The 13,555-nt window shown below is 41.5% G+C and overlaps 2 protein-coding genes across 5 annotated transcripts in view; both read right to left on the bottom strand.

The window, feature by feature from the left end:
• Positions 1 to 1,380, bottom strand: part of LOC105908693 (rap guanine nucleotide exchange factor 2-like) — an 81,190-nt gene extending 79,810 nt beyond the window's left edge. For all 4 annotated transcript variants that reach the window (XM_031568965.2, XM_031568967.2, XM_031568966.2 and 1 more), the window contains exon 1: positions 687 to 1,380. In XM_031568965.2, the coding sequence (XP_031424825.1) occupies positions 687 to 755 (69 nt within the window). In that variant the 5' untranslated portion in view covers positions 756 to 1,380. The remainder of the gene's footprint in view (positions 1 to 686) is intronic.
• Positions 1,381 to 3,152: 1,772 nt separating this feature from the next.
• LOC105908695 (vacuolar protein sorting-associated protein 4B-like) lies at positions 3,153 to 7,939 on the bottom strand. Its single transcript, XM_012837261.3, has 7 exons — positions 7,590 to 7,939; positions 5,552 to 5,708; positions 5,180 to 5,319; positions 4,664 to 4,745; positions 4,253 to 4,472; positions 3,874 to 4,008; positions 3,153 to 3,619 (listed from the first exon to the last, which is right to left on the bottom strand). The coding sequence occupies exons 1-7, from the start codon at positions 7,672 to 7,674 to the stop codon at positions 3,485 to 3,487; spliced, it is 954 nt and encodes a 317-aa protein (XP_012692715.1). The 5' UTR covers positions 7,675 to 7,939; the 3' UTR covers positions 3,153 to 3,484.
• Positions 7,940 to 13,555: the final 5,616 nt, after the last annotated feature.

The raw sequence follows: 13,555 nt of genomic DNA, 5'->3' as shown, positions 1-13,555 counted from the left end.
TAGCCTCCTCAGTGAAAGAGCTGTTGGCTAATGACAACAGTCGGAGTGAGATGACACCGATGTCACAATAAAAGCAAACACCACAACTGAATGAAATCACAAACAAATGCTTGTTTCTTGGACGCTCATGAGGACCTACTGTACTACCTTATGCCTTGCAAAATAGTCTTTTCTTTAGCCATCTTTCTGAGTAGGTTAGCCTAGTGGGTAACTCGATTTTGGGTAAATGATTTCGTCATCTTCCAGCTATTCAAACACACGGGGAGGACAGACAACGGATGGCATCGGCTAATTAGAGGATTTGTTTAGCCTATAATATAATTGTGAAACTTAAAAACAGACAGCAAGCAAGAACAAAGGCTTACAACGCCTTTACCATGGGTCAAGTTCCCTAGGTTCTGCTTGGCAAGTGGCTTTATCAGGCATAGATTATCATTAAGCTACAAGGATTCTGCAAGCATGCAACTGTCTCGCCTACGGAGCTGCATAGATAGATCATCAATGCAGATAGGCAACACTGTTGCGAGCTCCGTTGTAGTTAAAATGTTACCGATGCTGTGGAGGTGGGTCACAGGGAGATTCTGCTATTTGAGAGCTAAGGGTTGACCAACATAGGCTAATGTTCAGGCTGCTTATTAGGCCTATGTGACTTAGCCTAATTAAAAGGGTAACGTTAGTGTACTGACCTGTTGCGTTCTCTCGGCCGGGTTCATCATCACTGCCTGCCGAAAGCGGTTATCCACGTAAGACGCCATTGCTTTGACAACAGCCGCAACACAATTAGGAACGTAAATCCAACAGTGTAACTTTCAAGTCTGTAAACTGTTTTCAGCGAATGATACAATATTTAGGTAACTGCACCTCTACTTCACTGGCCCATCAGCCGAGGCTTAGTCCCCAGGCCACAGGCTAAGCCGCGGGGTTTCTTTACGTTCCCGGTCCGATCCCGGAGGATGAGCACGGTTTCCTCTCGCCAAAGCCTGCGTGGAATCTGAATGTGTGGATCCTTCTGTGTGCTGACGGAGAGTTTTTTGTTTTTACTCTGCTCAATGCGTTTCTGGAGAAATCGTCCTTGTATTTATGCAGTCTCGGGGGGAGGAAAAGGCATTCTTCAGCATTCTGCTCTCTTTGGCTATCACCGTTCAAAATACCCTTCTGTACAGGAAGAAAGTATCCACAAATTACAGCGATTGTCCATTGTAGTCGATGGCTTTTTCAGTCTCGAGTTAGTAGGAGTATTTCTTTATCAAACATTTTGAAGGTTTTCAAAAGTGACGAGAAATCCGCCGCAACGGGTCTCTGTTGTGTGCCACCATGGTGACTACTGACATAAGAGGAGGTCGGCTTATGGGCGAGTCCATTCAGTCTGTTCAATAAAGGACTCGCCAAACAATGTGCTGAAGGAGCTGTCTTATGTCGCCACCCACCGAAAGAAAGAGGAACGACAAAGTCGAGTCGAGATTCAGCAACCTCATCAGTTTCTTCGTCTACGTCAAATCTCACTGGAGGCAATTAACGGGGGGAAAAAACATTAAAATTGCAAAGTGTAAAACTGAATTGGCTTAAGTACATATACAGGGTAATTGGAAATAGCGTATTCTTTACCTGTCCACAACTATAAAACTGAACTGCTAGAAAACAGAACAACGGTGAGCTTTGCCACCATATTGGATGGCAGCTGGATTTGGCAAGACACTGTAGGTAGTTTTGACCTCAGCAATCAGTCATCTGGCTTTGGCCCCCAGATCACCACATTGCCCTGAGCCACATCTGACTTCTAGGTATAACACATTACAGCCATGTCACACTGACCTTGGAGTGAGACATGCTTTGTTCAGCTCTTCTAAGCTCATGTAAGCATGCTCGATTGTAAAATGCTCCATTATTGAAGTCAATAAAGCATAAAACACTGCAGCGGTACTCTATAGAGTGGAAAATACTGCAGTGGTACTCTAGAGTGTCAAATACTGCAGTGGTACTCTAGAGTGTCAAATTATGCAGCAGTTATGGAGTGTACACGGTTCTGTTTTAAAATGTTGCCAATGAAGTCTATAAACACACTCTACGTCTGCTTGCCCCTCAGCCTCACACTCCACTCCTGCGTGCTTTTCTGGAGGATGGACCACCCCTCTGACACCACGACGTCTGTCAGACAGGGTACTATAGGTACCGATTCAGGCAAACCTGAAGAGGGCCATACTGTATACATAAAGCCTCAAAGAGCATGATCAGGTTTGCTCCGGTCTAGTGCTGGCCACAGAGGATAACAAAAGATTGTAAAACAGAGATCCCACCTTTCTGATTCATTATTCCTCACTGTTTCAATAGCCTTCATCTCCCACACGGCCAGCACCAAAGCAGCTCCATATCATTGCATTCATTCCCTCTGCCATGCTTGACGAAAGGGATCTAGCTCTCTTCCAGCATCATCTCATTAGCTTCATCTCCCAAATGTTCTTGCCTATGCTAAACGTACACCCATCATGATACCCATGATGCTTATTTCCAGCCATCAACGGTCTGTGATCCAAGTCTGTGTCTTTGATCTAAGTCTATGATCTTTTCTGTTTCATTTGCTGGTTTCAGATATGGCTCTTCCTTTGACACTGCACCTGAGTGAAGCTGCCACCTCTGCTAGCCTCTCTCTCTTTCTCCCTCTCTCTCTCACACACACACACAGGTGAGTAACCTTCATCCTGTATTTTGTATTAATCTGTGTGTTGCTGAGGGAAGCTGTTTTAGAGCCTCATAACTGTTGAATCCCTGCACTGTGTGTGTAAGATGTTCTGAAGGTGTTTCTGTTTTTCTCATATCCGCAGTCTTGTGTGGATGCTTTGCCATTTTGTGTACCAACAAAATTGTGCTTATCTGTCATGTGAGTCCTGCACATACTACCCAGAAGCTCTGATACCTGTTTTTTTTTATAGCTCTATAAGTAGTGGCTACTGATCATGTAATTCTAAACATGATACATTTAAATGTGCTTACTGTCCATTGCTGCCATCTAGTGGAAAAGATTAACATGGGATGTTGCACCTCTGATCCAGCAACTATCAAGTTTCAATAACTGTGTTTATTTATAATGATGTATTTTGTTATTAACATACATACATACATACATACATACATACATACATACAGACAGAAATACATTTTATGAATGTCTGCTCCTGCTTCCAGTGGAGCAGACACTGATAAACAAATACATCAATTAATCAACTGATTCATTAATTGATTGGTTGACTGATTGATGAATGCCAAGTCTCATGATGAGTCTCATATCAGTTTATGTTCCAGTGGTAGCCATTGTTCAGTATTCAAAACCACGTTAGACTCTTTGATCTGTTCAGTATTAAAACCACGTTAGTCTCTTTGGTCTGTTCTCTGTTAAAGCCATGTTGGTCTCTTTGATCTGTAGTGTAACTTAAAGGGGACAGATAATTCCCACTTCCTATCATGTGCTTTACAAATACTTTCCAGCATTTCACTTAGTGATCTCAGTCTTGCTGGACGAAACCTCAGGAGACATCTGCATCTCCTCAGTAAACTTCTGTATCTCCTCGTGATACCTCTGGTCCACAGAAGGCTTTGTGTCTTCAAGGGACTTCAATACATCCTCCTGAAAACACATTTAAAAAGAAGTCAACTGTGCTGAGTGATGCATACACCATCATAGGAGATATCTGATCTTTAATGCTCTACCTACTAACGTCTTATAATCGTGTCCTTAATTATTTGACCTTAATATTATTATTTCTGAATTAAGTCATGGCTCACATACTTCATTTTTCTTTTTTTAAATGCGTTGCTGTGTATAAATTGCTTGAACAGAGTGTATGTAAGCATCAGCAACAAGTTTGTTTTTGTGCTCACTATGCTTATGACGGGCTCTGCTAACTCTTCTCCCACTTCCATCCAGGTCATCTCCATGGCACCTGTATCTCCTGGACAACAAGGGGCTAAAAGGTCATCCTCCTCAATGACTTGATTGTACCTCTGCCCTCTTACCTTTAACCCAGGAAGAAAATGAAAGTACAGGAAACAGGATATGTAAGAACATGACACTTAGATGAAATGGCAAACTGATGCATCTTGGTTGGTTTTGTATTTGTATATGGTATGCCACACATACCAGTGTTCCACCTCTAAACTGTCTACAGAGACAGTATATCAGTCAGAATGGATGTTGTGTTGATATTTTACATGTTAAACTTGAGTCTTAGTTTGTTCTGGTGCTGGTCTGGTGCAGTACCCTTCTGAAGTGGGTGGCCCTCTGCACTTTCCTAACAGGCTGCATGAGGGCGTCTCGAGCCACGCAGGCGATGTCGGCCCCCGTGAAGCCATCAGCCCTCAGAGCCAGGCCGGTGAAGTCCACTTCAGTCAGGCTGTTAAGCACACGCCCAAGTTGCTGCTTAAATATCAGTGCTCGGCTGTGCTCGTCAGGCATGGGGATACACACGCATCGCTCAAAGCTAAGGCACATGGAGAAAGAAACATGTTGCACGCACGCATATACACACACACACACACACACACACACACACACACACACACACACAATTGCATAAGGCTCTTAATTCATAAACATTTGCTATTTGTCAGATCAAGCTCTAAATGTTTCATACATCCTATGTCAATTACATCATATGGATGTTGGTCCCACCTTCTTCTAACTTCATAGTCAAGTCTCCAGGGCACAGCTGTTGCACCAAGCACTAAAAGTTCAGCGTTATCCTCTAAAGCACCTTGAACAAACAACAAAGACAAACAAAGAACAACCTCAATTCACAGTGATATTGTCTGGAGTGATGCTGGCCTTGGTTGGAGTGATAATTTTGTTAGGCTTATTGGGCTTGATTTGAGTGTTACATATAGGGATATAGTACTCAGTACTAGTATAGTACTGGACCGATACAGTGCTTGGATGGACTGATATATTGATTGGCTAGACTGATATAGTGCTTGGCTGGGCCGATACAGCTCTTGGCTGGACCGACAGCGCTTGGCTGGACTGATATATTGATTGGCTGGACCGATATATTGGTTGGCTGGGCCGATATATTGATTGGCTAGACTGATATATTGATTGGCTGGGCCGATATATTGATTGGCTAGACCGATATATTGATTGGCTAGACTGATATATTGACCGATATAGCTCTTGGCATGTTTCACCCACCCTGCATCTGCATGAGGAGCTCCATGCGTGCAGACTCCCTCGCTGCCTCTCCCTCCGCTCCACAGAAACCCTCCACGTCATCCAAACAGACGATGGAGGGCTGATGAGTGCGCGCCATTACAAACACCTCCCTCACCCGCCTGGACAACCAGGAAAAACACAACAAGTTCGAGGTTCAACTAGAGCACATTCACACAGTCAGAGATGGCAGCTGGTTGTAAAGGTGGGCCTGTCTCTGATATCATGCATATCTGGGCCACGTATATGAAATATGAGGTTTCACTTCAGTCTGATCTAGAAGTAACAACCATCCAAATTATGGATTTATTCTGCATCACCCCCCCCCCCCCCCCCAAAGAGAGGAAGTCTTACTCGTTGTTTTGGCCCAACCATTTGGACACCAGGTCTGACGAGGACACTCTGTAGAACTGCAAGCTGTCCACCTCTCCTGCTATGGCTTGGACTAAGAGGGTTTTTCCGGTGCCCGGAGCACCATAGAGGAGAACAGACCTTGGCTGAGTTCTTCCACCTTCAGAGGGCAAGACAGGAAGAGGAACAATACCTCTCCTATGATTATGAGGTAGTGCTTGATTATCATGATGACTTTGACTTTACAGTGTTCTCTCTACGGACTTTCAAAAACTGCTCAAAGCAGACGGTGGGCATGGCCGTGCAGTGTGTCAGTTAGCCTATTAACCTATAACCGAACATAACTTTTATGTAATTTAAGCCAGCAGAGTTTTACTATGTTATCTATTTATTTTATTTCTTATTCAAATTTGTATTAATTTATTATTTTGATGTTTATGTATATACTTGATTCCTATTCCCACTACCTTGCTGCTATAATACCTGAATTTCCCTCACGGGATTAATATAAGTTTATCTTATCTTATTGCTAAAAGTGTAACCATAACCCCAGCTCTGAGCCTGACTCCACCCACTGCATAATTTAGAAAGAAGGTTAAAGGGTGGCCAAGGCTGAGAAGGGAGGCGGGGAGGGGCTGAGAGTTTAGTAGACTTAGACTGAGAGTCTATATCATGAGATGTCCTTCAGCATTGGCCATGGATGATTTTAAACAGTAGATGCAGATTCCAATGGTTATTTTGTCAATATTAACACTAGCAACTCTTTCCTACTTTCAAGAACCTCCTTAACCCTCCACCTCCGCTGATGACTTTGCAACAGTCAAACAGGCTCGGGTTACTCCTTTACTGAAGAAAGTTTCACTTAAAACCTTCTGATGTGAAGAATTATCGACCGGTCTCCCTCCTTCCCTCTTTGTCAAAGATTCTAGAAAAGGTTGTCTTCAAGCAAGTGCCTGATTTCCTGTCGCGGAATAATTTGCTAGACCCTAAGCAGTCTGATTTTAAGAATGGTCATTCTACAGAAACTGCTCTGTTTTCTGTGACTGAAGCATTGAGAGTAGTGAAGGCCTCATCTCAGTCCTTAGATCTGAATCTACTAGACTTGTCAGCATCCTTTGACACAGTGAACTATGACATCCTCCCCAAATTGGCTCAAATGTCTTAATTTCATGACATAGAGAAGTCCCAAACAGTCGACTCTATGTCAGCATTGGCCTTCAATGATTTTTAAACAGTAGATGGCATGTTGAGGCATTTTCAAACCATAAAATTACGATTTTTATAAAATTGTAAATTTGTCAATATTGCAGCGGGAGTGATATGTGAATGACTGTACTTCCATGTTAAGTTATGTGTATTATGTAGTGTCTTCCAGTGTTCCATGCGCGACTGTTGATGTCTGCAAAATTTGGTTCTAATGTTCTAAACTTTTAGCGATTGGCGTTTTCCCCTTTTCTGTTAATTAAGAGTCAGAGTGCTGTATAAATGTCCTAAGTGATTTCCTTGGTGTTTTAGCGTCTGGTGTTTGAGCGTCTGGTGTCTACCCGGAGCCTGTAAAATGTGTCTGCTTAGGCTGTATGAGCACGCTGCATTTGCCAGTCTGTATCAACATCTGTCTGCTATGCTAATTGGCAAGCACGTCAAAGATATAAAGGACTCTGCGAGAGTGCTACAATAATCTCATGAACATTGTAACTTCATATAGTGAAAGCATTACTTATTTACCAGTTCAGCAATTACAACGTAGTGCACTGTGCCTCTTGACGTTACTTTTGAGTTCAAATGTTGTGAAATCAGTGTAACAAATTGGCAACTATCAATGACAAAGCTGCAAAAGTGGTTTGCGTAGTGTAACTGTTTGCCAGTAAGCCAACTGTTATATAGGCTATGGTCTGTACATAGGCCTCTTCATAGAATGTTTACATATTGATAAAACGCGTAAAACTCAACTGCCACACCTCATTGAACTGGAAACATCTAGCCATATCACAACGGGGCTCTCGATTTATTTCTGTGGAATGTACTGAAAATGAATATCAACCTGTGAGATGCTGATTGACAGCCTCCCTCAGTTCCTTCTTAACTTCTTCCAAACCTGCGACGTCGTCCCAGTTAACTCCAGGCATACCACTGACACAGCAGCATGCAAGAACTGCCAGGAATATTTGTTGTATTAATAATAGACTACGATCAACCTCACCTTGTTTTCTTTATCTTTATCTGTTTTCTTTATTTCTTGTGTTATGATAATCTTCTCCCTGAATTGAAGGTTAATCCAAATACTCCTAAAGAATACAAAATATTATACAAAATATCTCGAGTCTCGACATCCAAGCAGCGACACTGACACGGTATATAAACACGGCTCATTTTACGTGTTGCACACAGGAAATGCAGACTTTTATGTCAGCTCAGTTGTTCCTCAAACCATAATAAAAGTATTTGAATGAATTTAAATACGTACACTTTACACTTAAAGCCCCAATATGCGAGAATTGGTACAAATCAGGCTTTGAGTCTGAGTTTCAGTTTGACTCTGCATAGATGTATTTATTGTGACATCGGAACAACAAAAAGAAGAATGACAAATTTTACTTTTGTGGAAATACTGCTTGCATTTTCAGCCTATTTACATTGTTTTCTAAGTGTTTAGATGTTGAGTATGGAATTAATTTGTACCACATGTTTATTCTTGTTAATTCAATGTCTGCATGAACACAGTCACTGTGGTAGAAATGTTGAGGGGCAGTTTACCATTTACAAACATTGTGATAGTTACTATTCAAAGGTTTCAGACTAAACTTTTTAACCAGCTCTGCTTCATACCTTATGTCTTAATAAACAAAAATACATACACACGATGGCAAGCGCTGAATGATGACTGAGCCAATCATAAAGGTGATGGTATCCTTGATGGCTTTCAGTGTGTTTGGGAGTGGACCTGGACCTACAACTCGTAATGTAAATACTAATTACCTTGGTTGGTACAGCCGGCTCGGCCAAAAGTACCAATGGAAAAATCCCACTGGTGTGCTGGGGCTGTGTTCAGGAGAGGGGCCACTAGTGACGCAGGACATGTCCTTCACAGAGACTAATCTGCCTGAGCTCAGCTTTGCTGAGGCATGAACCAGGCCACGTACATCAGTTTGACTGTCACCAGGATGTCATCCTGAAGGTGGGCATTTGAATGGAGGGTGGGCAACTCAATTTAACATAAATAGTGCTGGTTGCAACTGCCACGATCGATCGTGCTTGACATCTCTTAATTCTAATTTAATGCCAGAGTAAAAACTCTCAAACTATTCTGCTCAGCAACCATGAAACTAAGATGTAAAATGGAAGAAAAAGCAAAAGGTTATCTTTTAAATGGACACTTTTCAAGCATTCTAAGACAACAATGATTACAGAAGTGCATCGTCTACTGTTGCTAGATAAGTCGTTGTGACGCCATATTTCTTGCATTACTTAGACTGCAAGTTTTAGCCTACAACCCCAACCTCAAGATTATTATCAAAGCAATGAGTATGACGTGACGAGATGAGTCATATAAATGATTTATTTGTCAACATCATGTCCTCACAAACAATAAACAAACCAAAAACACTTCAGCTCTAAGGCATGACAAGGTCAAACATAACGTGTCAAAGAAATGGACAGCCTAGAACCTAAGAAGGAATTCGAAACAAAGTCCCACATAGTGAAACACAGAACCACAAACTCTCACTACTGTCACTGCAGGAAGTGAAGTAGGAAGCCAGTTTAACAGTCTACCATAGAGTTAATTTTTAACATTCAGAAAAAGGCCCTTCTCTTATGAAACCACAGCTACAGGGTCATGTCATATGAAATTGACTGTAAAAGCTAATTTCATTTGATACAGCAAACTTGATACAACCTTTATTTGATACAACAAACTTGGTACTTTATTAGTGCTTATTTTAAGGGCAGTGTGTGTGAAGTTTTGTCACAGAAAAAAAAAACTGAAAAAGAAAAAGAGGAAGTATGAAGGAGTGAAGAGTAAAGAGAGAGGGAGTGATGTCGGAGATGAAAGAGGAGGTTCAGCAAATCAGACCACAGAGTCTTAGAGAGACATGTACCAGTTTCCTCACTCCTGTATCTAGTGTAGACACAGACACACTTGACTCATCCCACATCACCTCAGTAGCATCTCCTACTGCACCTCTATCCCTCTGCACACAGACATGCAGGCTGTTCTTCTGCTCTTACTGCTGGCTGGAGCCTCCAAAGGTAAGCAGTTTTAGAATTACATCAAAGCGTGAGTGTGTTGTGTTTTATGTACCTTTACTTTACACAGTGTCACAGCTTGTAAACACTCAGCTCTGCGGCCGAGTTGGAGATGGATATAGACCTAAGCGCAGCGTTTGATACGATTGACCATGACATCCTAATCAATCATCTTGAAAAGTTAATTGGGCTTCTGACTCTGTGTTCAGATAATACAAAGGGAGAAAGTTTTACGTCAGGCTTAGAGATCATGTGTCAAAGAAACATGACATCTGCTTTGGGGTTGCACAAGGGAGCTGATTTGGTCCATAGTTATTCTCACTTTGGCCACTTTGGGACATCATTAGAGAACACAATGTATGTTTCCGTAGTTATGCGGATGACACGCAACTGTACATCTCTGCTGAACCAAATGATGATGCAGCTATAAACTTCATTACTACCTATCTTTTGACAATAAATAAGTGGATGGGCAATAATGTCTTAAAGTTAAACGAGGACAAAACAAATGCTGTTTAATAATCTGGGGAAATTAACTCCCTGAATTAAGTCTGAGGTTACAAGATTCAGATCTAAGCTTCAAGTCCCACATTAACAAGGTGACAAAAATATCATTCTTACACCTTAGAAACATAGCTAAAGTACTACCATTTATGAATAAAAAAGATGCTGAAAAACGGATTCATGCCTTTATTTCAAGCCGGCTCAATTATTGTAATGCAATTCTAACTGGCCTCCCGAAAAAAGTTACTGAGAGACTTCAGCTCATTCAAAACTCTGCAGCTCGGCTATTAACCAGAACCAAGAGGAGAGAGCACATAAGTCCAGTTTTAGCTGCTCTGCACTGGATTCCAGTAACATTTAGAATTGATTTTAAGGTCCTTCTCCTTATATACAAAGCCCTTAATGGGCTAAGACCAAGTTACATTGCAAACTCCCTTGTCAAATACTTGCCTTCAAGAACACTGTGATCATCTAAAGCTGGTTTATTGGAGGTTCCCAGCAACAGCCGTAAGAAAATCGGGGACGCAGCCTTTGTCAATTATGCCCCAAAGATATGGAACATACTGCCTATAGATATATAGATATTTTTGTATGCGTTTATTTGAAAAGGGGCAGTGTACATTGATAAACATTTCCAAAAAAAAATTTAAATGCACCGGAATTAGCTGGGTTAGCTAGTTTTCATCCGTTGCCCCTTGGCAGGACATGACAGAGAGAAACAGAAAGAAATAATAATACAAAAAAAGATAAACAACAGTCTGACAAAACAGTGCAGTTAAGATAACAAATTGTAAAAACCAGACAGACATACAAGGTAAACAACAGTTTGACAAAACAGTGCAGTTAAGATAACAAATTGTAAAAATCAGACAGACATACAAGGTGTTAGACATAAAAGGAAGTTACGGTGTGAGTAATGCAGTGGCCTAATTATGATTGCAGGTTTGGTTATTTAAGTTTAAGCTTAAGTTTGTTTTTGAACACTGAAAAACTGGCGCACTCCCTTACATCAGTAGGGAGGGTATTCCAGTAATTAGAGGCGCGTACTGAGAAGACTGTCCGTCCAAACGTACTGTGTCTATACTGTATAACACAGTCTCCCCTGGTGACTGTCTTAGTTGCCAAGCCATTTCCATCCTTCAGCTTTATAAACTAATTTAATGGTGGAGGTGCCAGCCCATGTAATATTTAAAAAATGAGACAGGCATCCAAAAACTGTAAGAAACTGTCAAATTTGAATAAGTTATACTTTGTTGTTATATGGCAGTGGTGATAGCTGATAGGTTTCTGGTCTAAAGTTTTTAAGGTCTGCTTGTAGAGGGTCTCTATTGATTTCAGAGTTGTTGTACTTGCTTGTGACCAGCTTGTGTAACAGTACGAGATGTGAGAAAAGATCATGGCATGCATAAAAAGTTTGGCTGCCTCTGTGGTTAAGTACGGCCTTACATGTCTAAAATTAGCCAAGTTAAATTTAATGGTATTGGCCACCTTTTTGACATGTTTTATAAATGTTAAATTGCTATCTAAAATGATCCCCAGATATTTAAAATCAGATACAGCTAAAATCAGGGAAGCCAGCTCGCTAAACATTTAAAAATAAAGCTATAAACGTAACTATTCACCTTAGCCTTTAACTAGTTACGATTTCGTAGAAATATACAAAATTGAAATTGAATTGAAATTGAAATTGACATAATAACACGTTGTATATGGAACACACGATCAGCTCACAGAATGTGGCCATTTCTACCATATAAGGTCTACTGCTGTTAACTTACATCAGCATCAGGAACTAAGCTTACATCGACCCCTCTGCTGGTTAATGGTAAAATTAGACATGCTGAAATGCACAGCTTCCTGTGAGAGCTCTCTAGTATCTTACCACTGTGTGCCCACAGCCGCTGTACCACGATCCAGACTTGAGCCAGGCCCAGGGCAGACTTCGAACACACTGTGACCCGTCATATGTGTGTTTGTGTTGATTGGAAACATGCCATTTTCCTCTAAGCAATTTAGAATTAGGAAGCATATAGCATTTTCATTGAATTTCTTAATGTTTATAACTATTTCCCTGTTGTTGTTGTTGTTGTTTTTGTTGTTGTTCTCATCACAAAGCCTCTACAGTTAATCCAAATCTGTGGGTGGTCAGGAAGGGGTTTGTGGGCTGGTGGAGGCATCTTTAAGATTTAACATCTTTATTTGTTTTTCATTAGTTTGATTATAAATCACTTTGGGGGTGCTGATTAAGGTAAAATATTTGACTTACTATGTATCCAGGGGGAAGCCAATAGCAAGTTGAAGACATCACAAGTGATAGTTTTATAGCAGAAAAGTTGGAAGGCAGGATTGGCGTATGAGTTTTTGTTTTTAGTTTGATGCTGCCTTGTGTTGTTGAGAACTATGGATTGACATATCTAACACCACAAAGGTATGGAAACTGGAGTCTATTTCACCTGCTGCACCATCTCAGGTCCTGCTAACCTAAGTCCATAGGAACAGCAGGAACACCACCACAAAGTCCTTTATGAGGATAAGGCTTCATTAGTGCAGCTCTACAGTTAAACTACATCTGTTTCACCTGCAGGTCTGGACTCCACCTGCAGTGCTACTCAGGATGCTGCATGTTATGGGGCTCTGGGAGGACCTGTGTATCTGCAGCTGATGAGGGACACCACAGGACATGACCTGAGGTTATACAGTGGAGATAAGAATGTATTTACATCCAAAAGCTCCAAGACAGTGTTCTACAACGAGTTGAACACCCCATCATACCTGCAGAGGTGGCAGTTTGTTAACGGGATCCTCATAATAAACCCTACAGAGAGGAGAGACGCAGGAACATACAGAGTGGAGATCTATAAGGAGTCAACAGGGAGGAGATTGAGAGATCACACAGTACAGCTGATCATTGTAGGTAAATCACTCCATCTTGCCTCTTATGTGATGTACATGAGAAACGCTAAAGGACGGTGAGGTTAAGAGGTTTATAGGTCCATAGCTTCACAGATGATGGCATTATCCTTACTGTCTTACTCTCCCTCAACAGCCCCTGTGTCTACTGTGGACCTGTCAATCAACTGCTCAGCCAATGGGGAGAGGAGGGTGAGGTGTTCATTCAACGGAGACAGTCCTAAGTACGGCTGGGCTCTGGATGGGAGGCCTCTGAGTGAAGCTTTTGCTGATCTCAGTCCAGATAATCAGACTCTCTCAATGAGGGGGTGTGTGCTTGGGAACCTCTCCTGTAGCGCCTGGAACCAT

This window comes from Clupea harengus, chromosome 6 (assembly GCF_900700415.2).
Source record: "Clupea harengus chromosome 6, Ch_v2.0.2, whole genome shotgun sequence".
NCBI classification, from domain to species: domain Eukaryota; kingdom Metazoa; phylum Chordata; class Actinopteri; order Clupeiformes; family Clupeidae; genus Clupea; species Clupea harengus.
This window is presented reverse-complemented; position numbering and strand designations above follow the sequence as displayed.